At 49.9% G+C, this 23,131-nt stretch overlaps 2 protein-coding genes across 10 annotated transcripts in view; one reads left to right on the top strand and one right to left on the bottom strand.

Moving 5' to 3' along the window:
* Positions 1-23,131, top strand: part of ITGAE (integrin subunit alpha E) — a 54,412-nt gene that overhangs the window by 24,023 nt on the left and 7,258 nt on the right. For all 7 annotated transcript variants that reach the window (XR_012492243.2, XR_002138378.3, XM_019743791.3 and 4 more), the window contains exons 9-26: positions 5-158; positions 772-922; positions 1,367-1,434; positions 2,179-2,314; positions 2,836-2,978; positions 3,313-3,453; positions 4,102-4,326; positions 5,350-5,480; positions 6,723-6,853; positions 8,124-8,287; positions 9,457-9,585; positions 12,627-12,700; positions 15,973-16,105; positions 17,532-17,630; positions 18,146-18,225; positions 18,943-19,020; positions 19,532-19,595; positions 19,681-19,788. Coding sequence is in view for 5 of the 7 variants with exons in the window: in XM_019743791.3 (XP_019599350.3) it covers positions 5-158; positions 772-922; positions 1,367-1,434; positions 2,179-2,314; positions 2,836-2,978; positions 3,313-3,453; positions 4,102-4,326; positions 5,350-5,480; positions 6,723-6,853; positions 8,124-8,287; positions 9,457-9,585; positions 12,627-12,700; positions 15,973-16,105; positions 17,532-17,630; positions 18,146-18,225; positions 18,943-19,020; positions 19,532-19,595; positions 19,681-19,788 (2,209 nt within the window). In the remaining 2 variants the exon portion in view is untranslated. The remainder of the gene's footprint in view (positions 1-4; positions 159-771; positions 923-1,366; positions 1,435-2,178; positions 2,315-2,835; positions 2,979-3,312; positions 3,454-4,101; positions 4,327-5,349; positions 5,481-6,722; positions 6,854-8,123; positions 8,288-9,456; positions 9,586-12,626; positions 12,701-15,972; positions 16,106-17,531; positions 17,631-18,145; positions 18,226-18,942; positions 19,021-19,531; positions 19,596-19,680; positions 19,789-23,131) is intronic.
* On the bottom strand, positions 9,615-23,113 carry HASPIN (histone H3 associated protein kinase). 3 transcript variants are annotated; one of them, XM_088802004.1, is made up of 2 exons: positions 20,028-23,113; positions 9,615-11,893 (listed from the first exon to the last, which is right to left on the bottom strand). In XM_088802004.1, the coding sequence occupies exon 1, from the start codon at positions 22,967-22,969 to the stop codon at positions 20,618-20,620; it is 2,352 nt and encodes a 783-aa protein (XP_088658130.1). In that variant the 5' UTR covers positions 22,970-23,113; the 3' UTR covers positions 9,615-11,893; positions 20,028-20,617. The 3 variants fall into 3 exon arrangements, with proteins under 3 accessions (XP_088658130.1, XP_088658129.1, XP_019599353.3); XM_088802003.1 differs by having other exon boundaries at positions 9,616-11,890; positions 20,622-23,113; XM_019743794.3 differs by having other exon boundaries at positions 9,617-11,893; positions 20,622-23,113.

Consider the following 23,131-nt stretch of genomic DNA (forward strand, 5'->3'; position numbering starts at 1 on the left):
TTAGAGACAACATCTTCACGCCAGGCCACGGCTCCAGTAAAAAGGCATCCAAGATCATGGTGGTGCTCACGGACGGGGATATATTCGAAGACCCCCTCAACCTCCCAACTGTCATCAACTCTCCAAAGATGCAAGGTGTCGAGCGCTTTGCCATTGGGGTAAGAGCTAGGAGCAGGGGGACACCTCCTGACCCGGTAAAGCTTGGGGTGGGGAGGTGACACGATTCTTGGTAGGGGCTTCTGTTCTGTTCACAAGCACTCGCCAACTTCTTTTCTCCCAGTCCCCATGTCCCATGGCGCCACTCTTACCCCCAACTGGGTTTTCCCTCAGAAAGCTCATTTCCCAGTGTGGGCACAGCTCACTTGCCGAGCAATGATGGGGAGAAGTGGACACTCAGGGAGCCCACAGGAAGGATATGGGGGGGCAAAGGGGTTTCTGGAGGAGATGGTGCTGAACTGAGTCTCAGAGGACAAACAGGAGTGGCTGGCCTAGCACACAGGGAGGCAGGAAGTGCTCTGCAGGCAGAGGAAACAGCATGTGCAGAGGTGAGAAGGGGCCTGGTGTGTTCAGGAAAACACATGCAGATTGATAAAACAGGAGCCCAGAGTGTGTGGGGGGAGAACAGGGAGCAGGGAAAGGAGGCAGGTGATGGAGGGCCCCGAAGGCCAGGTGGCAGGCCTCAGTCCTCTCCCTGGGCCTGGAGTGCCCTTGGGGCTTGGGGGCCAGCCAGCCCTCATGGTGCTGACCCACTGACTTGGGGCCTCTGTGCAGGTGGGAGAGGTATTTAACAAAACCAAACCTGAGAAGGAACTGAAGCTGATCGCCTCAGACCCCGATGAGACCCATGCTTTCAAGGTGACCAACTACACAGCACTGGATGGACTGCTGAGCCACCTGCAGCAAAGCATCGTTCGCATAGAAGGTGAGGGCTCCAGGGGCCCTGGCCTCCCTGTGGCTGCCCTCTGGGCGTTCAGCAGGAGGCCCGAACCCTGCACTCCAGCCCCATCCCTGTCCTACCTCTCTGTGGCACTCTGGGCAACTCCAGCCACCTCTTGGAACCTCAGCTGTTCTGTCTCTAAAAAGGCAACAGCGTCCCTAGCCCTCCTCACTTCCCCAGTTTTCATGAAGCTCTGATGAACTGACCTGGTGCTGGATAAACAAGGAGCTCCCAGATGAGGAAACCGAGGCCCTGAAAGAGGGAGGAAGCTGTCCAAGCCCTCTGCTAGTAGCTGTTAAAATAGGACCCAGGTCTCTACTCTCAGCCTGTTGCTCATCCCATCACACCAAACCTGGCTGGACCCTTCCCTGGCTTGGTTTCTCCCTTCACCTCGCCCACAGCAGTCTCACTGGGCTTCTTGGCTTCCAGGCATGGTGGGAGAGGCCCTCCACTACCAGCTGGCACAGATTGGGTTCAGTGCCCAGATCCTGGATGAGGTACGTGGCTGACTAGCTGTAGAGGACGGGCCCCCGGCACCACCCAGAGGTTCAGCGACCCCTGGCCCACAGTGCAAGGCTCTACCCTCTTGTGGTGATGCTTCTGTAGGAACAAATTTAGGATAAAGGAAAACACTTCTGCTTGGTCGCCCTAATCTGGACCTCTGAGGGAAATAAAAGAAAGGCCATATTTATTACTGGAGGTTGTCTTACTCTGTATGCTCAAGGGTTAAGGAGTTCTGCTTAATGCAGATGAGTAACACAGGCTTGGCCCGGCTCAGCTTGCCGACCAAGTTGCATACTTCTCCCCACTGGAGGCACTGTTCCCACAGATGGGCTGAGATGCAGACACTCGGCCCTTGTGCGTGGTGGAAGCAGGCTTACACCATCACTCGACCCAGGTGGGCCTTGTGTGCCAGGCCCAGGCTGGGCAACCTGCAGAGAAGGGGATGAGCGCTATTTTCTCAACCATACTTCTTTTCATCTGGGCCCCAGGTCGGCTTTCTGCTCTGGGGCTGGTTGGTACTGGAGGGACAGCTCCTCTGACAGAGTCATGGGTACAAGGCAGGAACCCAGTGTTTGCCATCTCACCTTCCTCCTGCATCACTGGGAGGTGGGAACTGGGCCATTGGACGTCCCTCTCCCCGCATCAAGGTTCACTGTGCTGGCCAGTAGACCTGAGGCCTCTGTGGTTGGCCCCAGGTCCCTCCCGCTCAGCTGGCCTCCGACCCTTGTTCCCTGCAGGGGCAGGTGCTGCTTGGTGCCGTCGGGGCCTTTGATTGGTCAGGCGGCGCGTTGCTCTATGACATGCACAGCCGCCGGGGCCACTTCCTGAACCAGACGGTGGTGGACGCCAAAGCTGAAAAGTACAGCTACCTGGGTGAGGGCAGGGTCTAGACGGGACACTGAGGCTGCACTAGGCTTCCTAGTTGGGAACGGCCCTGATTGGTCACATGGACTGAGGGACGGGCCCTGGTTAGGGACACTGGTGCTGAAAATGAGGGTCTCCTGGGTGGGGACAGGGCCTGCTCAGTACCTGATTCTTGGTGTGGGCATGGGTGGCTGCCTAGAAAAACAGGGCCTCACCATTATTAATCGTGTGGTGGGTGACCCTTCACCCCTCCCTTGGTCTTCATATACTGGGTGTGTGACGGGGTATATTTTGAGCAAAGCTCTATATATGATGAGAGAAGCTCTGTGTGGTGGGGCACAAGTGTGTGAACAGCGACAGGGGGTTAAGTGGGAGTGCTTCCTGATGCCAATTTTTAAAAAGATGAGAAAGACAGATTCCCATGTTGTCCTCCTGCCCAGGCCACTTCAAACGCCTGGCTGGGAAGGTGGGGGGCTAAAGGAGTGGCCCAGTGGGAGCTCCCCATCGTGACCACACCGCTCCTGCCCCAGGTTACTCGGTGGCCGTGCTGCATAAGGCCTGTGGCCTCTCCTATGTGGCGGGGGCTCCACGGCACAAGCAGCGTGGGGCTGTGTTTGAGCTCCAGAAGGAGGGCAGAGAGACCCACTTCATGCCAGTGCTGGAGGGAGAGCAGGTACCTGCTGGAGAAGGATCCTGGGACCCCCCCCCCATTATTACAGATGGTCGTCTGAAGGCCCCAGAGGGAAAGGAATGGGCTCTAGGCCACATAGTAGGTTGGGGACTCAGCCTGGGCAGAACTCGGGCACAACGCAGGCCTCTGCCCTGGTTCTCCACGTCTCATTGCCAGCAGTTTCCCCCGGGTGGGGGATCAGGCTGCTCAGCAGCCTCCTGTGTCACCCTGGAATTTGATGGTCTAGGAGAAGCAGAAGCAGGGATTAGCCTTGCTGAGGGGTGGAGGAGGGGGGCTCCCAGCATTCCCTGTGAACTGAGTTCTTCCTGGGCTGCAGTTGGGGTCCTATTTTGGCTCTGAGCTGTGCCCTGTGGACATCGACATGGATGGAACCACAGACTTCTTGCTCGTGGCTGCTCCATTTTACCACATTCACGGACAGGAAGGCAGAGTCTACATGTACCGTCTGAATGAGCAGGTGGGACAGTCTCCATCTTTGCAAGCTTGCTGTGGCTGTGGCTATGCAGCCTGGTGCAGAGGTGACGGAGGCTGGAAGTACCCTGGCCCCAGCAGTGATGGGTTGGTGCTCGGGTGGGTGGCGGCCAGATGGGGGCAGCTGCTCCATTCCCTCCCACACCCGACTTTCTCCCTTTCCTCACCCTATCATCTTATATTGATGGTGAAAACATCCCAAATAGCGGCAAGGTGACAAAGCACATTTTGCCTATGATCCCGCTTGTTTCTCCAGTAACTGTGGGAGGTAGCCATCACTCCCACCTTTCAGGTGACGAAGCTGAGGCCCAGTGATAATGAAACTTGCTCAGGTTGGCATAGCAAGTGTGTGGTAGATCCCAGACTAGAACCCAGGCCTCCAAATTGCCAGTCCAGTGCCCCTAACTGCAGGAGCAGATGGGGCAGGCTCTGGTTCTGAGCTGCAAGGCAGGAGGACCCCAGCTTTACCACTTGCTCCCTGCGTAACTTTGGGAAGGTCCCTTGCCTTTTCTGAGCGTCAGACTCCCTGCCAGAGAATCCAAATCCACAAGTCCAGTGAGCAGGCCTCCCAGTGAGCAATGGGGTGGGCACCCTGCATCGCTGTCCTGGGCTAAGCTCCCTGTTTGCTTTACAGGATGGCTCCTTCTCCTTGGCACGCACGTTGAGTGGGCACCCTGGGTTCACTAATGCCCGATTTGGTTTTGCTATGGCAACAGTGGGGGATATCAGTCAGGATAAGCTCACAGATGTGGCCATCGGGGCCCCCCTGGAGGGCTCGGAGGCAGACGATGGCTCCAGCTTCGGCAGTGTGTACATTTACAACGGACGCAGGGATGGCCTCTCTACCAGCCCCTCACAGGTGACCCGCAGGGCTCTCTCCTGCCTCTACTCTAGGGCTCTGACCTCCCCAGATACGATGGCCTGAGCCCCAAGTCAGCACCAGTCCTAAGGGCCAGACAGCACCATTCCTCAGGGGGTTGGGAATGCCCAATGAAGGACAGAAGTCACTCAGGCTGATGGGAGTTTCCAGGCCAGGGCCTCACCCAGACCCTTCAGGTGGGGAGAGAGGGTGTGGCAACATCTGTCTACTTCTCTAACTTGTATCTCCCTCCTTCTTTGGCATTCCCAGCCTGTCTCAGATCCTGCTTCCGCTTTTTCTGTCCCTTCTCTGGCTCCTGTTCGCCACCCAACCCCTCCGTGCCTTAACTCTCATCCCCCAGGGCTCCACTGCCAATCTCTCAAGGTGTATCTCTTATGGCCACTTTGCCCTGCCTCCTAAGCTTCTTCCCGTGTGTCCAGCTGCCTTCTGAGCACCTCACCTGGATGGTCCGGAGGCATCTCATTCTGATGCTGCCCAACCAAAGCGTCCTCTTACCCCCAGACCCGCTGATCCTCGGGCCCCCTTCCCCCTTCCCCACAAACTTGGGGTAATCCCGGGCACCTGACACCTGGCACAGCCAGTCAGCCTCTTTGTCCTAAGGATTATAGCTCTCCCAGCCCAGGCCCTCCTTCTCCCCCCCTGCCCCTGCGCCTTCCGCTTCCTTCCATTGTCTGATTAGACACGCCCACTCCACGCCCCAGCCCCACCTCAAGCCTCCTTGCACCCACCTTGCCTCCAGTTCCCTCCGAACTGGCCCCTGGCTGTTTCTTCTACCACCCTACTCTGCCCACCCCCTGCTTTCCTCATCTCCCCTGTTAAGGCCCCACCTGCCCTTCAAGGCTTCATTCAAATGCCACTTCCCCTGGGAAACCTTGCCCTGCTCTTTCCAGTTTCTAAATTGAGGGCTCCCTGGGGTGGGGGCCGAAGCGCACGTGTTGATTTGAATCAAACCCAAAGGACTCCCTTTTCCCTCCCCCACACCTTGTGTTTCTCCCTCCTCAGCGGATCAGTGCCTCAGCGGTGGCCTCAGGACTCCAGTACTTCGGCACATCCGTGCACGGTGGCTTCGATTTCAGTGGTGACGGCCTTGCTGACATCACCGTGGCCACCCTGGGCCAGGCGGCTGTGCTCTGGTAGGGGTCTGCCCTGCCTACTGGGGCCCCAGGCCCCAGCCTCACCTACTTGCCCTGCCTAAAATGACCCCTTGAAGACACCAGGCACTGATGGGGGGTGGTTAGGGCCACCAGCTCTGGAGTCTGCTCCTCTGGGTTTGAACCTCAGCTCTCCCTTAGCAGTGTGAGTTGGGCAGGTTATTGACTTGTCATCCCAGTGTTTTCTCCTATTAATGGGAATAATAATAGTGCCTATCTCAGAGTTATGAGGATTAATTGAGAGTCTCTATGCAAAGTATTTAGCATAGTGCCCCGCGGTGGCTGCCGTTATTATTGTCGTGAATTTCAGAGCTTCTGTGCTCTTCCCTCAGTGAATGATCAGGTTCCATGGCTATAAATGAGTGGAAGGAGCACCCATCTGCCCTGTGCTCCCCACGAAGCCCCAGACTTGGCTGTCAAGTCTGTACCCCTCTTGGCTTGTTGCTCCCAGGTGCCTCCAAAGTCAACATGTCTAAAAGTGAACCTCTTCTTCTCGCCTACCCTTCATTGTCCCCCAGCCGGCCCCTCCTAGGCTTCCCACCTCAGCACATGACATCGTTTGTTCGGGACAAAAACACAGGAATTATCTTTAATACCTCCTCTCCTCTCCCCGCCTCCACCCATCAACACATTTATGTTGGCTCTGCCTCTTCAGTGGCTCCCACTTAGGGTAAAATCCAAATTGCTTACCATGGTCTATAAAGCTCTCTATGGCCTGGCCCTGCCTCCCTGTCTCCTGTGACTACGACCCTCTGTCTCACTAACTGTGCTCTAGTCATGCTGACCTTTGTGTTTCTCAAACACACAAACCTTATTCCTACCACAGGCCCTTTGCACTAGCTGTGCCTTCTGCCTGGACTGCAGTTCCTCTAGTTCTTCACATAGCTGGCTCTTTCTTGTTAACAGCTCTCAACTCAAATTGTCTCCTCATTAGTGAGGCCGTCCCTGCCACCCAACCTAAGTCTCTATGACCTTATCCTATTTCGTTTTTAATCATAGCGTTACCTGTTCATAGTATTCATCCATTTCTTCTTATTTATTTGCTTGTTGTCTGTTGTCCCACTAGAGCAGGGACTTGTCTCCCTACTGTATTCTACAGACTCAGAATAGCAGTTGGCACAGTAGAGATGGTCAGTAAATCCTCACTGAATGAATGAATGAGCCAAGCACGGATCTGGAAGTCCCACAGTCACTTCTTATGGTCCTCTTTGCTGTCTTGTTTAGCTCACGGCCTGTGGTTCGCCCGAGGGTGTCCATGACCTTCACGCCCAAGGCGCTGCCCATTGGCTTCAACGGCAATGTGACTGTGCGTCTGTGTTTTGAAATCAGTGCTGCGACCACAGCTGCCGAGTCAGGTAACAGGCAGCCCAGCGTTGGGGTCATTCCTTGTTGGCTTCAGTGGAGGGCAGGGAAAGAGGACGCGGGTAGGGGTGAGGGTATGTGTGTTACAAGGCCCTGCTGTTTGACATCTCTCTAATTGGAGCTTAGCTCCTTTGACATAGGCTCTGTTTAAGGTGAACTGTCCTAGAGAAGGGCGATCTGCTGTTAAGTCAACATTCGGAAGGGGTTTACGTGACCCTGTTGGGAAGAGGGGCATTGGACCCTCTGAAGGGTTGAAGGGTTGAATTTCTGAAAGAAGATTCAGAAAAAGGCAGCCATTTCTCCAGCTCCATCTCCTGTGCCTGTGGATGTGTGTGTGTAGGGGCTCCTGAGAAGTGTGCGTGTGTAGGGGCTTTTTCTGTCTCTGATTTGCATCTTCTCCCCTGGCTGCCTCACTGTGTCTCCCTGGCCCAGGTGGGATTGGGATTGGATAACCTACCAGAGGCCTGGTCTCTCTTCCCATCCCCTTACCTGGCACTGATTGGGAGACTGTTTCCAGAAGGCAGAGGGTGGACCTGGCTTTCACAGCCCAGGTACTTACTGCCAACACAAGAGCTCCCCTCCAGAATAATCCATCAGGAACTATCCCCACGGTTTAATCTCTCAGTAACAATCCCCCAAATGTTTCTCTGATTCCCGCAGGTCAGAAAGCACTCTCCTAGGTGGGGTGGCTTTACTGCAGAGGGAGGCCATTACCAAATGCGAGGGTAGAAAATGATAGGCCTATCAGTTCCAACTGTATAGGCTGAAAGATTCAGGCTGTAGAGGCTGAAAGGCTGCTGCTGAGTGGCTGTGTGACACTGGGCAGGTGGCATTCACTCTCTGGTCCCTGGTTTCTGTTCTGTACAGTAAGGGAGTTGGCCTAGGTGATCTATACGGCGCTTCTGGCTCTGCTGTCTTTGGTTTTGCTCTATGGTTTCTGTCTCCATTCCCTGTATTATCCCCTCCTCCTTTTCTCCTCAATCCTAGCCTCCTCCCTGAGCCCTCCTTCCCTAGGGAAGACCCACTCAGCCCTGGGAATGTGCTGCTCTGGGTTTGGGACTGGGGCACTGAGGGTCCCTAGCCAGGTGCCAGAGACCATGAGAAAAGTACCTTCGAAGTGAAGAAACTCAGAAGTCCAGCCCCAGGAAAGTGCCTTTGTGACACCACTCAGGAGGGGCTCATAAGGAACCTCAGGCAGGGTGGGGGCTCCGTCTGGGCCTTGCCCACCCAGCCTCATCAGGAAGGCCTGGTCTTCACTCCCAGGTCTCAGACAGATGTCTCTGAACTCCACGTTGGACGTGGATGTGGTGAAGCAGAGGAAAAGGCTACAGTGTTGGAACAAGATAACTTGTCAGAGCAACCTTTGGGAGTGGAGCCGTGGGTTCCAGCTCTGTGAGTCCTTTCTGCTCATTCCCACAGAGGGAGAGGTAAGTGAAGAGTTTAGGAGCGTCCAGAGGGGTCTGTGTTGTTGAGAAAATAATTGAGGTGTGTGCAATGAAGACACCTATCCGTTCATACAAACTAGGAAATTAAAATAATCGTAATAGATTAAGAACCACATAGTAGTATGAGAGAGACAGTTAATTATACCAGAAACCTACTGAAATAAACCTACTGAATTAAAGAAACCTACAAATTAAAGAAACCTACTGAAATAAACACTAACTATATCTCTCAGCTTCCTAGCAGCTGAACAAAAAGGCTAATGCTCTAATTGCTGACATGTTTCTTGGTAACAAATTGGGTAAAACAAACAGGGTCCCTTCCCTTTCCCATGTCATCTAACCTCGCCTGGTAACAACAGTGGGGCTGAGGACCTTTCCACGAATCACCAGAAAAACTGAATGACAGAAAGTAAAAATAGAAAAAGTAATCATTTGCAAAGGTTTACTCCTGACACAGGGTGCCTGGAAACATGAAAAAAAAATAAATGTATTTGTCAGGACGTAGAGCCTGAGACAACCCAGAACTTTGGATCTATAAAGGTCATTTATTCCAATAACCTTATAAATTATGCCTCTGACTACACGTGTGTTCCCACATCTGTGCAGATTGTTGATTGGATTAAGAAAGTTTCTAGCGCGTCTATGGCTTCCTTAAGTGAAAGCATAACTAGCTTCTCCACCAGGAATCATGCTCACCTACACTGGTGTGTTCAGAGCTCCTCCCATGGCAGAAGGGCAAATCGCCTTATCTTTGGTTTTCACCTCTCTAATATGTCCCCCATGCTGCTTTGAGAAAGATCTTTGTCATGACTCTTCCCTTCCGTGGCTCCCATTTGCCCTCTGAATAAAGTCAGGTCGATTTTTAACTCCTGATGGCCAGAGTCTCTTAGGGATTGGGGCAGGAACTATAAAGAGTTATAAGATCTGAGGCCAGAGCGGACCAAGGGAGATGCTTTTGCCAACGCTCTTGGCAGCTCGGTTGAGTAGAAGCTTCCCTTCAGCCTGGTGTATTTGGAAGAGGCTTAGGACTTCTGGCTCACCACTTTCATTGTTTGTTTCATATTACAACTATATCAAAGTTGAAAATATTCTCTTTGTCGTTTTCTCTCCCACATCCAACTCCAACTCTGCATTCCTTGGTGACTCTGCAGCTCTGTAAGGAGGACTGCTTCTCCAACATCAGTGTCAAGGTCAGCTACCAACTCCAGACCCCCCTCGGCCAGAGGAACCATCCTCACCCTGTCCTGGACCTCTACCATGAGCCCTCTGCCATCTTCCAGGTGACTCTACTCCCAGCTAGGACCAGACCCTCCTGGGAGGCGGCCCTCCAAAAGCATCTGCTCCCTCACTTCAAAGAATCTTAGAGTTGGGAGGGTCTTCAGACAGCATTTGGGACCCTTACAGCACAAATGGAGGAAAGTGAGTTCCTGAGATGGCGTTCATTTGCCCAGGGTTGCACTGGTAGCTAACCAGGTCTCCCAACCAGCCCTCCAGGCTAGTTCCTTTATGTTCACAGAAAGTGCTTGCTACATATTTAATGAAGCATTATGAATGCATTGCCCAACTTGGCAAGGGTCTCTGATGAGTGTGGTGGGGGTCCCATGTGGGGAATGGGCTGGGGCCGACCTGCCCTGCGCGGCAGACAGGATGCTCTTTGCACACCTGTCTACCCAGGTCCTGCCCAGGCCCTTCAGGCTGAATGTCTGGCCCCCAAACTTGCTCCCTCCCAGGCGAGAAGGGTCACAAGAAACTTTTTCACAACTAAGAGAAAACAGTCAAATTTCCTGATTCTATGATCGCTAAGGTGATTACATTCCGACCCGAGCCCGCACCCCTAGGACATTCTGTTAGTCTTCATGTAGAGTCTTAGGGGGTATAGAAAAATCAAAGAAGTGACAACATGAGCACTAAAGAGGAATCATTACAACCAGCTGGAATGAATTCAGTCTCCAAAAATAAAACTAAAGCCAAAAGTAGTTCATGCTGGCACAGAAAAGCTTCAGATAACCTAAGTATATTTCCAGGTAATCATTGGATACTCCCAACTGTCCAATATTTTTACCAAAATACTCTACATGGATTAAGTTACATAAGCCTCTAGCTCCAGTTTTGGTCAATGCCCAATGTGTCAGTCACAAATAGTGACTAGAAATAAGAGAGCGACATAATCAGGGTGATGGTTTTCACTGCTCACCTGCCCAGGAAGAAAGAGAATCAGGTTCCTTATGAACAAAGATTGGCATTTTAATTTTTTAGACAAGAAACCTTATTTTAAATTTATAATAATATATTTAGAATTTTTTCAAATTTGGTATTGACAGCAAGTTAGATGATTCAGAAAAGATTGGGAGAATTAACGTAATAAAATTTTGTCAACAAACAGATTATCACTATATCTATTCTGCTTTTAAAAAAACTTTATTTTGAAATATTTGGCTTACTAAAAAGTTATAATAGTCCAAAGAATTCCCATACATTTTTTATCTATTTTCCCCAAATATTATCATTTTCACATTTTATCACCTGCTTTATCATTCACATTACTTTATCCTTCTCTCATAATGTAGACAGTACATATACATATATACATATATATTACACACATATAGACGCACACGTATATTTCTGAACCATTTGAGAGTAAGTTGTAGATATGATGCGTCTTTACCCCCCATAACTTCAGCATATATTTCAAAAAAAAAACAAGGACATTCTCTTACAGAATCACAATATAAGGATCAAAATCAGGAAATGAACAATGATAACATACTATTATCTAACCTGCAAACTTTATTTAAATTTTATCAGTTATTCTATTATTGTCCTTTATAGCAAAAGAGAAAAAATTTTACGGTCTAGGATCATTTAGTGCATTTCGTCATCATTTATCTTTCGTCTCCTTTAATCTGGACAGTTTCTCAGTTTGTTTCATCACCTTAATTTTTGAAAGGTACAGGGCAGTTATTCTGCAGAATGTTCCTATCCTTGAATTTGTCTGACGTTTCCTCATGATTAGATTCAGGTTCCGCATTTTTGGGCAGGAATATCATAGAAGTGAAGTGGTGTCCTAAATGCATCCTATTAGGAAACATATCATGTTGCATTACCCCATTACTGGTGCTATTTCCCTTTGTAATCAATAAGTATCTTGTATGGGGAGATGCCCTGAGATTATGTATCTTTTTTAACATCGACTCATGACTCTTACCTTAATCAATTATTACTTTGATGGTTTGATGAAGATTTTTTTGTTGCACAGATAAAGTGGGTGAGAAGTGATCTGGTGTTAATTTAAGCACATAGATGTTTCCAGAGAATGAGTTCTTGCTGGGAGCTGACGCTAGTTTAACCCTGCTCTCTCACTGGGAGTGAGTGAAAAAGAACAGTTTACTTGGCTACATTGAAAACAAAACGGAAAAAAAAACCTGCCCCAAAATGTTGACCCACTCAGAGCGCCAAGCTATGGCTTCTGCGAACTGCGTCTCCCTTCTCCAGGAAGTCTTCCTTCCGAGCTCTGGGTTCCCCCATTCCAGCTCCAGGCCATGGTTAACAGTCAGTGCATACAGCTGCTGAGGTGGTCACTGGCTGCTGGGGAGACAAACGCAGAGATTTCCCGGTTAAGGCTGTGCTTTCCTTCATCATACAAAAATAAACCCAGGTTCTTTAAATATTTTGATTTTTCAACCTGAACTAATGTTTTTCAACCTTGACTGGGCCTTTGGACCCAATGCGACTTTCTGAATTTGTTGTAGTGTAGGCAAGATGGCAAGGGGAATATTTAACCTACGGAAGACTAGCCATGGGGATAGAGGACCTTGCAGGACTGGATCTGGACAATACTTAGTTAGGCATCCCCCACTGGTGCCCCTACCGTTCCTGCCTCTACTCAAAAGGACTAAGGAAACTTTTCTTCACATAAGTTTTCTCCCCAAAAGGTTCAGAGTAGTGCATTGGGAGTATTGCTGCTTAATTTGCATGATATGCTAGTGACAGGCACTTCCACAATTCCACAGAGGTCACCCCATTTTTGACTTTGGCCAGAGGCCTGACTTATGGTATCCCTGTGTTGTAGGACCAAGCACACCCCCCCTGACAGACTGTCCCCTGTCCTGTCGCCCCTTAGCCCTGACAGAGCAGGAAATGTCGCAGTCACAGCTCCCTTGGCCATGGGGACACAACCCCAGCCTGTCAGCCTTCACCCCCCTGTAACTGCACTTCTCAGAGTCAGCAGGAGGGAGGCGTTTCCTAAGCAGAAGACCCTGAGGCCAGGCTGCTGGGATGATGCGGGTCCCTGGGCTGAGCCTCCCCTGTCTGGTTACAGCTACCCTACGAGAAGGACTGCAAGAATAAGCTGTTTTGTGTTGCGGAGTTACAGATGGCCACCACCATCTCTCAGTAAGTTGGTCCCGTCTTCGGTTTCTGCAACTAACTTCCTCCTGAAGGCTTACCTGGGCAAACCCCACCTGGGGATGGATCGCTCACTTCCTACCCCCTCCCATCACGGCCGCAAAGGGCTTCTGCATTTATTATCCCATTGCTTCCTCAGCACCCCATACTATAAGGGAGGCGAGACAGATCTGTTTTCCCATTTTATGGATTAGGGAACAGACTCAGCATTTGAGAGCCCGTGTGGGTTCATCGGGTGGACTTGAGCCCAGGTCTCTTGATGTCCGAGGCAATGCTATTTTCCTAACCCAGTGTCTCCTGCTTCTACGACCACATCAGTCAGAGGTGACCTCTTCCCTGCTTCACCTCTGAACCAAGTCCCTTCGTTCATTAACTATTTATAGAGCATCTGCTCTGTGCCAAGCACTCGAGGTGCCGGAGATGCATCAGTGAGCAACACGGACAAAAAGCCCTGCCCTCCTGATGCTTTTCGGGGTAGAAGATAATGAATAAGTCGATTTCATGTTGATGAGATGTACTACAAAGGAAGATAAGGCAGGGACGGTGGGAGGGAGTGCTGGGTGGAGGTGGGGTTGCCGTTTTAAACAGAGTGGCCAGAAAGGGCTCCCTGAGAAAGGGACAGCTTGGTACATGCGGGAGCAGGTCAAGGAATGAACCGGGTGGGTGTCTGAAGGAGGAGCGCCTGCCAATGCCCTGAGATGGGAGCGTGCCTGGACGGCAGGACACCAGTGTAGCTGCAGTAGAATGAGGGAGGGAGAGGTGATGTGGGGGCGGGGGGGTTATAAGGGGCTGCCTGGGCCTCCATGAGAGCTTTGATTGTGAGCCGGGAAGCCAGGGGGATGACATGATTTTGCCTTTTCACAGGGTCATTCTTGCTTAGACTGTGGGAGCAGAGGGGAGAGCAAGGAGATAGTAGAGTGGTTATAATAACGCAGGTGACAAGTGATGGCGACTCGGGCCAGAGTGGTAGCAGTGAAGGTGCTTGGTTATATTTTGAAGTTAGAGCCCATAGGATTTGATGACAGGCTAGATGTGGGGAGTGAGAGAAGGAGGGGTCAAAGAAGTCTTTCAAGGTTTCAGCCTGAGCATCTAGAACTGGGCTGTCTGATGCAGCAGCTGCTCGTTCATTTGGCTGTTTCCATTTTAGTTAATTAAAAGTAAAGAAAATTAAAATTTTAGTTCTTTAGTTGTACTGTGGACGTTTCAAGTGCTCAACACACACATATGGCTAATGATATTGAACAGCACAGATACAGACCATTTCCATTACTGCAAAGGTTCTATTGGACAACACCGAATTCCAGAGCGATGGTGATGCCGAGAACTGAATTGAGGGAGCCTTTGGAAGAATGGTTTTGGAAGGCAGGGTAGGGAGGAAGAGAGCATGAGTTTGGTCTGGGATGTATGGTGGTCTAGAAATGCTCTCCCTGGCTGCGAGTGCCGTGTGTGACAGGGCTGCCGGCCAGTCGGCTGGAGCTGGTGTGGGAAGAACGCCGCTCCCAGAGTACCAGTAAGCTCCTTCATAGACATTTGCAGGACGTGTGAAGATGTCGGTGGCTTAGCACTGCCCATCTCAAGCACTAAGGTCCAATTCAAGACTTTTAAGTGCTTTGGAATCCAGCCTAACAAGCAGGCACAGCTGTTTCCCACAGGGAATTACATAAAGCCAAGAACCACCCTCTCAGCCAACTCCTTGAGAACTAGCTGAACGCGGACCGCACACGCAGCTGGCCCTACATCGCCCCCTCGTGTACACGGCAAGCAGTCGCTTCTGTTTTCAAAAGTACTGAGCCTAATCGTTAGCATCCAAATGTCTCAGTGGTTTCTGACCTTTTTGTGGACACAGATCTCAAGAATCGAAGGAAAACTACAGACCCTTCTCCCTAGAAGGTCCCATGTGCATACATCAGTGTTTGCATTCGGGGCCCTGAAACCGACCCTGGCCCTCGGGTTAAGAACTCCTGTGAAATACTGGGACGACTCACAGATCTCTCTCCTGGGCTCTAGGACAGTATAGCCAACTGACATTTCAACATCTCTGCCTTCTTATCCTATAGGCACCTCTCATCACGTCCCAGACTGAAGTCTTCTGGCCACTTCCACCTTCTGGCCTTCCTCCTGTGCTCTCCCTCCTGAATAGCACCCCTCTGTCATCCAGGCTGTAAGCTTGGGACGCATCTTTGAGTCCTTTCTCCTTTTGGATCTGCTTGCAAGCATGGCCATGCCATTTCTAGTTCCTATCCCTTCTCTCCATCCCCACCACTGCTGTCTTATTTCAGACATGGGTCATCTCTCCGATGGATCTCCACAGCAGGCTTTGTCTCTGCCCCCTCTCTCCCTCCAATCAATCTATGCTCTTCTCAGCTGTGATGAAAACAAAACCAACACAACAACAAAACACGTGTCACCTCACTTCCCAGAGCTACACATGCCATCTTTAAACATTTCAGATGGTTAGAAAGTTCTCTTTGTACTGTTAACGTTTTCCTGTAGATCTCAATTACTGGTAGTGGTCCTGAGCTCTGGGGCCCCACAGCACCTCAGTGGACTGACGGAAGCTCTCACAAATCCCCAGTCTCTCTTCTCCACGCTGAACAGACCCATGTTTTAAACCACAGCCTTTAACTTGGAAGGGCCTGAATGATTTGGGTGGGAAAGGTGAGGCCAAGAAAAGGGCTGGGGTAGTGTCTGTCTCGTGCACTGCTGTTTCCCCAGTGTTGAGCAGGGTATCTGGAGCAGAGAAAGGACTCCATAAATACATGTGGCATGGATGGATTTGTGTAATGAGGTGCCTGGCCTAGGGTCACAGGGAATGGGTGGTAGAAAGAGGATTTAGGTCCAATTCTCCCAATTACTTTTGGAGGATGTTAGACCTCGGGCAAATGAGTTAGCCTCTCTTGGCTTGTTTCCTTCTCTATTAAATGGAGAATAACTGTCCTATCTCATAGGGTTATTATGAGGATAAATTGAGCATGTGAAAATTTAGCAAAAAAGAAAAAAGAAAATTTAGCGCTGTCCCCGGTACAGGGTAAGCACTAAATAAATGGTAGCCGTTATTAGGGTCTCACACAGCAACTGCTGAGGGGGGTATCGCATTCCAGGTAGGTGGTTGCTTATGTTGAAGGGAAGAAAATCTAGGCTAATGTATCCTTTAGGCATTTTATCAAAAAGTTAGTTAAGAATGTGCTATTGGCATTGCACCCAGGTTGTTACAGAATAAATAAACTGGTGACACTTATCTGTTTGCTTACCCTGTGCAGGAAGGAATTGGTGGTGGGTGTTACAAAGGAGCTGACCATGAACATTAGGCTAAGTAACTCTGGGGAAGACTCCTACATGACAAGCATGGTTTTGAGTTACCCCAGAAACCTGCACTTTAAGAGGATACAAAAGGTAATTATAACAGCAGTTTTGGAAACATGCCACTCATGGCTTTTCATCCCTGCATACCTTCCCTTTTTTTATGGCAACCTCTTAACTCTGCCTCCAGCCTCCTCCTAGTTCATCTAATAAATGATTATTAACTAGATGAATTCTCTGCAATCCAACTATATGCTGTAGATCCGATCACGCCATTCTCTGCCTCATAAACCTTCGGCGGTGCCGTTTTGCTGCACAATCACTCCTCCCTGCCTGCAGCCTTTCTTAACCCAGGTTCCAAGAGAGAAATAATCTCTAATAAATTAGCTTGGACTAGGAAAGTAAAAGGCAGCCCTGCCATTCATCAGCCTGGGCTCACAGATACAAAGCCAGCTGCAAGATACAAGGAGACAGTATTTTCCCCAAGGACACCCTGAAGCTGTAAAGTATCGTTAACACCAAAAAATTGTGTTCTCTAAAATCATAGGCAATCAGACACCTTGCTGTTTGAAGTTATAAACTGTAATTCTGAAGCCATCTGACTCTTGCCTGGAGAATTTAAGTCACTCTGACAAAGGGAAGCTGTCTATTTTCACCTGAGGCACAAAGCTTCACATAAATCATTCCCAGACAAAACTTATCACATCTTAAGTTGCCAAGGAAATGGGTCCCTGGGCCCACTTTGGAGTTTGACCGGATGCTGAGTGACCCTTCTACACACAGCCCTGTTTTGTTTTGAGCCTATCAAAACTGCTTCATTTACAGTTCACCTGAATGGACAGTCTTCCCCAGAATCCTTTCATAACCGTCTTTTCCTTTGTTTGGTAAGACACACCACAATGCAGTTTTCCTCACTGTAATGAGTGAATAAACCTCGCTTTGTCAAACTACTGGTTTGTCCCTGGTCATCTTACACTAGGTCTTTGGGCGAAGACAGCACCCATTAGATGAAAAGAATAAAACGATCTCTTAGCATCTAGAATGGAACTAGTGATGCACCCTCCTTGGGGGAATTAAGAAAGCAGTAATCGCTCAAATCATTTTCTGTCTTCAGTGGTCCACATGTGGAGCCAAGGCTGCATCGTGGTACTGGAGGCTCATGCTGGCCTTCTGGCCCATCTCCGTATGTTAAATGTGCATTGGTCCGAGGCCCAGTTCAAATGTCTCCTTCCCCATGAAGACTTTCCGCTTTCTCCAAGTTGGAATTCATCTTTCTGTACTGCTTTTCTCTGTGCCTCTCTCATGGAACCACTCTTTAGGCTTTGTACCTGAATTCCTCTACTACTGAGCCCTCCTGCCCAGCTTGTGAGGAAGACAGGGACCAAGGCTGATGTATGTGTGATGCCAGGTCCTGGCAGGGTGTGTGGCATGAGGAAAAATCGGCAAAGGTTGCTGAACTGGTGTGAGGAAACTACTCCTTTTTTTGCCTTTTAAGAATAGTCTTTTTCTGTGTTCACAGCCTCTTTCTCCAAACATTCAGTGTGATGACCCTAAGCCAGCTGCTTCTGTCCTGGTCATGAGCTGCAAGATTGGTCACCCCATATTCAAGAAGTCATCCGTGAGTCTGTTTTGATTGGCTGACTCTTCTCACGACGCTCAGTTGGTGTCTTCTCCTTCCCGGTCTCCCTGGAATCTCTCAGTTGCGGTCTCCACGTTTCCCTTTACTGTATAGTTAGTCGATCCATAGCAGTGCTTAGAATTGCCAAGTTTGCTCTGAAAGCAGGGAGTGGGGGAGACAGCCACAGACAAACTGTTGGCTGACGGCAGTACAGCAGAGAAATTGGGGGCAGTATGGAAGGAGCGTCAGACCCAGTTATTAGTCCTGCGGTGCGTCCCCGCCGTGCCACTGGTGAGCTCTGCTGTGAGAAATCTCTGAAATGGTGTCCTCCGTTGTAAAAGGGGAATAAGAGGCGTACATGGAATAACAGGATATGGAACCGTGCTAGGATACAAAAATGTGAGGAATAGGAATTACGTTTCCCAGGTCTGTTTAGTTAGTAGGAAGCAGTATGAATTGCGAGTGGTGTAGAAAAGAATCAGTGACCTATTTTTCCCCCCTTGTTTTTCAAATAGGCAAACTTTTCAATAGTTTGGCAGCTAGAGGAGAGTGCCTTTCCAAACAGGACAGGCGACATGACTGTGATGCTCAGAAAGTAAGTAGTGCCTGTGTCACAGCAGGCCCGGGCTATGGCCCTGGAAGGAATCTCCCTCCTACGTGCATGCATCAGAACTGTGCTCAGGAAGAGAATCTCACTGAGCCCAGAGAAGGCACCTGTCCCGGGAAGCCAGGGGGTGTTCCCTACAGCAACTTGGCTTTCCCTTCTTGTTATCAAAGATATTTAAATCTATTAATACACAAAGCAAAATTATGGTATATAGTCTGGTAAAATGAGCCTGGAGTTCTAATTAGACTGGGGTTCTGATTCTGGGTCATTTAACTTTGGAGAAACCTTCATCTGCAAAACCTCTGTTTGGGGGTAGGGTGGAATATGGTGTGGGGAAAGGTTTCTCAAACGGGGTGATTCTGTCCCCTAGCGACGATACCTGAAGACATTTTTGATTGCTATGACTTGGGGGGAGCTCCTGGCATCTAGTAGGTAGAGGCCAGGGATGCTGCTAAATATCCTACAACATACAGGGCAGCCTCTCACAAAGAATTATGTGGCCCAATCTGTCAATCCTGTTGAGGTTGAGAAACCCTTTTTAAATCAATGTTTCTCCAAGTATGGTCTTCTAGGAAGTCTTCTGCACTCTGCTTATCTCCAGGAGTCTTTTCTTATCTAGCCACTGATGACCTGGGGTGCCAAGCTATAGAAGCAGCCATATGTGCAAAGCAGGTGTGCTGTGAACTGACACTCTTTATTTCCTAGTTCCAACGAAAGACAGTCTTTGGTCAGAGAGACCCACAGCCTTCAATTCAGACATGCCTTCATTGCAGTTCTTCCCAAGTAAGTACTTCCAAGGGGCCAACGCCTGCGGGACAGCTTCCGGCATTCTCTCTCGTGCATGGAACTGGCGGTCAGACAGGATGTGAGCATTGCCTTCCTTTGAGAGGAGGCTGCTTTGAACCCAGGCTCCCATTGATCTCTAGGGCACTAACAGTTGGATCCTAGAAAGCCCATGGAGTAATCAAAGGAGGAGCAGTGCCAACTGGTCTCGCTACAAACGGGTAGTGTCATGATGCTAAGGAGGGAAGAAGATAGGGGCTATGGGATTGGGAAGTAAGGAAGGAGAAAAGGAAGGCCACTCTGATAATTAGACACAGAACCAGCCCAAATATACAGAATTCAAATATTCTACCTGATCCCAACTGCCATCCCATCACTTTGCACTTTGATATTTAGCTTTGATTCCTCTTAAGGATCTGCCCTCTGTCCTAGTGTATCCACCTGGCAGCTTTCAGGTTCATTTAAAACAAGAAGGGGCCTTGACGCCTAACACATGCCCTTTCAATTGCAGACCATCAGTGATGTACGTGAACACAAGCCAGGCGCTTTCTGACCACAGAGAATTCCTCTTCAATGTAAGTGCTTAGTACTCATCACTGCAAAGCTGCCGGTGGCAAAGCAACACCACCTTTGACTTTCTACTCTGATTTTATTTTGCAGATACATGGGGAAAATCTCTTTGGAGCCGAATTCCAGCTGCAAATCTGTGTTCCAATCAAATTACAAGGTTTCCAGCTTATAAAAGTGAAGAACCTAACAAAGACTCAGGTACTTAGAGGCGGTCCTTTACTCTATCACAATGACATCTCTTTCCAGAGTGACTATGGATTCTCAAAGGTATCAAAACTAGAGTTCTAGAAAAGGAGTGAAAACAAGGTTAATTACCCTGGGAACACATTAGAAGTAAATCACCAAAGTCACGTACAGAAGGAATATCAACCACCCAGCTCTTAAAGCAACATTTCAGGTTTCCCCCCCTTGATAAAAAAATAAGCAAAAATTCAAACCTTTTCAGTAGCCATGGAGACATTTGCCAGTTGAAAATTGATAAATTCTGCTTTGTTGTGATTGGAAAATGAGCTTGATAAATATGTGTTTCTTGCATGTCTCCCTATAATTGTCTACCATCTTCCTTTCCTCTCTCATGCTAGTCTGTCTGTCTGTCTTGGTCTCTGCTTTGCTATAGCCTCTCTGTTCCATTGACTCCTCATCTGTAGGATGGCTCCCATGCCAGCTTATGATACATGCAGCAACGGGCTCTGAGCAGTATGACAGCTGAGGCCTTGGGCTTTCCTGAATTTTTTTTTTTCTTTTTTGCTCAGGTTACATAAAGTGTCAAGGCTCAAAAATGAAAACGTAGAAACTTACAGAATGGATACTGCTGACAGAAAGAGGGCTTATACGTTGTAAACACTTGTTCTCATGTGTAGTTTATTTTTTAAGAACATTTATTTAAACATTTCCACAAACATTTTGGTTTCCACTTGGAAACAAAAGTCTTGTTTGAAAGCAAATTGGAAACAGAGAAGAATGGAAATTCCACCCTGCTCTGGGGTTAGAGGTTGAAAACCCACGGGGGGCGGGGGGTACCTTTGACTTACTTAAATAGACTGTGTTGGCAGAGCAGGTCAGTGGCAGAGCTGAAGTTCAGCATTGTCCTATGGAAATTCAGGATGTTTTTCTTCACTTGCTTCAGGGCATAGGTGTTACCTTTAGTCTTGAAGCTCATCTCGTTCAGAATCTTATCTGTGAGGTAATGGAGCCAGAGCACATTAGTATAAGGGTGATAGTCACCCCAGGAGTTGTTGTTCTTCTTCCTCATTAGCCTGTAGATCTCAAACTGGTAGTCCCCTCCACCTGTAAATAGGTCCTCATCCATGGAAAGGTCACAGAACACCACGATGCCATCCCTCTCCACGCGTGACAGGGTGTAGTCAATGATGCTGACCTGAAGCCCACGGGTGGGGATCGTGCCTGTCTTCCCGTTGAGAGTGTAGTGGAGTTCCTTGAGGCTGGTTTTCTTTAAGAGCACGTTCCCCCAGTGTAAGTCTCGGTGCTCAAAGTGCAGTGACGCCTCTGCCACGGCAAGGGAGGCGGTGAGCTGGTGTAAAATGCTCTTTGCAGTAGCTATGGAGGACAGCGTCTTTCTCATTCGCTCCAAGTCAATCCCTCCAAACTCAAATTCCATCACAATGAAGAGCTGGTCTTCCTCAAAAAAGTCAGGCCGGTCGTTTGCACACCCTTTGGTTGAGTGATAGTGGTCCCAGGCTCTGAGGAGCAAGGAAGGGTAAGATCCTTGCACACAGTGCACTGAGTTCAGCCCAATAAAGCCTTCTGTGCGGTTGCATACCTCATCAGACAAGAGGCTCAGCTCTTTGGAGATGATGATCTCTGGCAGGATTTCCTCAAAAGTTTTCTGATGGGCTCCATTGACTAAATCGGGTCCCTCAATAGCAATGATTTTTAGGGCTACAGGTGTATGATTAGCAATTGTTTGAAACACTTCGCCAAACACCCCTTCCCCAATCTTCTCACAGCATTCCAGTTTTTCTGTGGAAAGGCAATAGCTAAAAGGGATCGGACCCTCCTGGTTACATTCCCTATAAACCTTTTCAGCATCAGATGCCTTCTTGTCTGTGGCATGTATTGTCTTTAAGGGGGTTAGCAAATGCATGGAAGAGGAGTGCCGAGGGAACAGAGCACTGTTTGTTCTGTTCAGGACAGACGAGTTTGAATAGTCTGATAAGAGGGACCCAGAGAGAGAACTGGTAGTGGCGTAGCTGCTGCACACTTCTGACACAGTAGTCACGATCTTCTTCTTGTGGAAACCGAAGGAAGCCCTGCCTTTGGTCCAAGAGCAGTCATTCCGTACACGAGTCAGGTCCTGGGTGAGGAATGAATCTTGTTCCATCCTTTGGCCCTTTTTAAACTGGTGGCAACGCAGGAGGGAGGTTTCTGCTGCCTCCTGATGTTTCCTTTTCTGGCTTGATCCAGTTCTCTCAGGCCTGTTGATTTCCCCAGGTACAATACAGCTCTTGCAACCATTGGCCCCCTCATATTCTGTCTGGACAGCCCCTTGAGCCCCAATCGTTTGACAAGAGTCCTGGTCTGTGGGCCTTTTCTTACGGATGCTTGATAAACCTGGCCCCTCCAGCCTCTTCCCCACCAATTCCCTTTCGCAGCAGGACTCCCTCATATTCTTCCCATCTGCCCCAAACTCAGAATCCTCAGAGTTTCCCGAGTCCATAAGGCTAAAGAGAGCTGACCTGAGGCGGGCACGGGTTCGGTGAGCCAATGTGGTGATCCTGCCTCCTCCGGTTGCTGTCTCCTGGGAGCAGGAGTGAGGTGCTTGGTCCAGAGAGGCTGCTGGGAGGTGGGAGTCGCAGGGAACTTCAGAGGCTGCGTTCCGAGAGGCGGAGGGGTCGATACAGATGACACTGTCTCTCAGCTCTGGGGACCCAGAGCCGGGGCTGGGAGAGGCCGGAGAGCTGAACAGGGAGGCACTGGTGCCCAGCTCGCCACGGTCCCCGCGCTGGTTGCACACAGTGAGGTCCCGGTTGCTGCTGGGGAAGGGCGGTGGGAGGAGTGAGCTGCGGGGCGTGCTGCACTTCTGCGGGGGCCGAGCTCGTAGCCTCAGGCGTCTTGGGGTCACGATCGGACTCGGCCGGTCCTTGGAGATTTGACCGCCACGGCGCCTCCGCCGTTGACCCACCGGGCTGCTGGAATAATCAGGGTCGTCAGAATCGTCCGAAGCGACCGACTGCGAGGGGTCGTCACTGCTGGCGTTGTTGCTGCTGCTGCTGCTGCTGCTGCTGAAGAAACGCTTCGGATTTTGCGGCGGGAACCACTGCGCGGCTGCCCGGACCGGCCCCCGCCGCGGCCCCCAGCCGCCGGCAGCCCCATAAGTTCTTAAGAGCCGATTCTTGAGTCGCGAGGATGACGCCGCCATGTCCGTCCCCCGCCAAACATTCAAATGCAAACACCGCGAGACTTCCTCCAGACGCGTCCGCGTCCGCCCGCTGGTCTTTCTGTCGGGTCCTAGAGCCCGGCCCTACGCATGCGCATGCGCATCCTGACGGGTCTCGCGGGAGCTGGGCGCGCGGATTCCTGG

This window comes from Rhinolophus sinicus, chromosome 12 (assembly GCF_057876585.1).
Source record: "Rhinolophus sinicus isolate RSI-liver-muscle chromosome 12, RSI-T2T, whole genome shotgun sequence".
Taxonomy (NCBI): domain Eukaryota; kingdom Metazoa; phylum Chordata; class Mammalia; order Chiroptera; family Rhinolophidae; genus Rhinolophus; species Rhinolophus sinicus.

Coding starts and splice junctions, on each gene's coding strand:
- HASPIN (XM_019743794.3), bottom strand. CDS start 22,969: ATGGCGGCGTCATCCTCGCGACTCAAGAATCGGCTCTTAAGAACTTAT.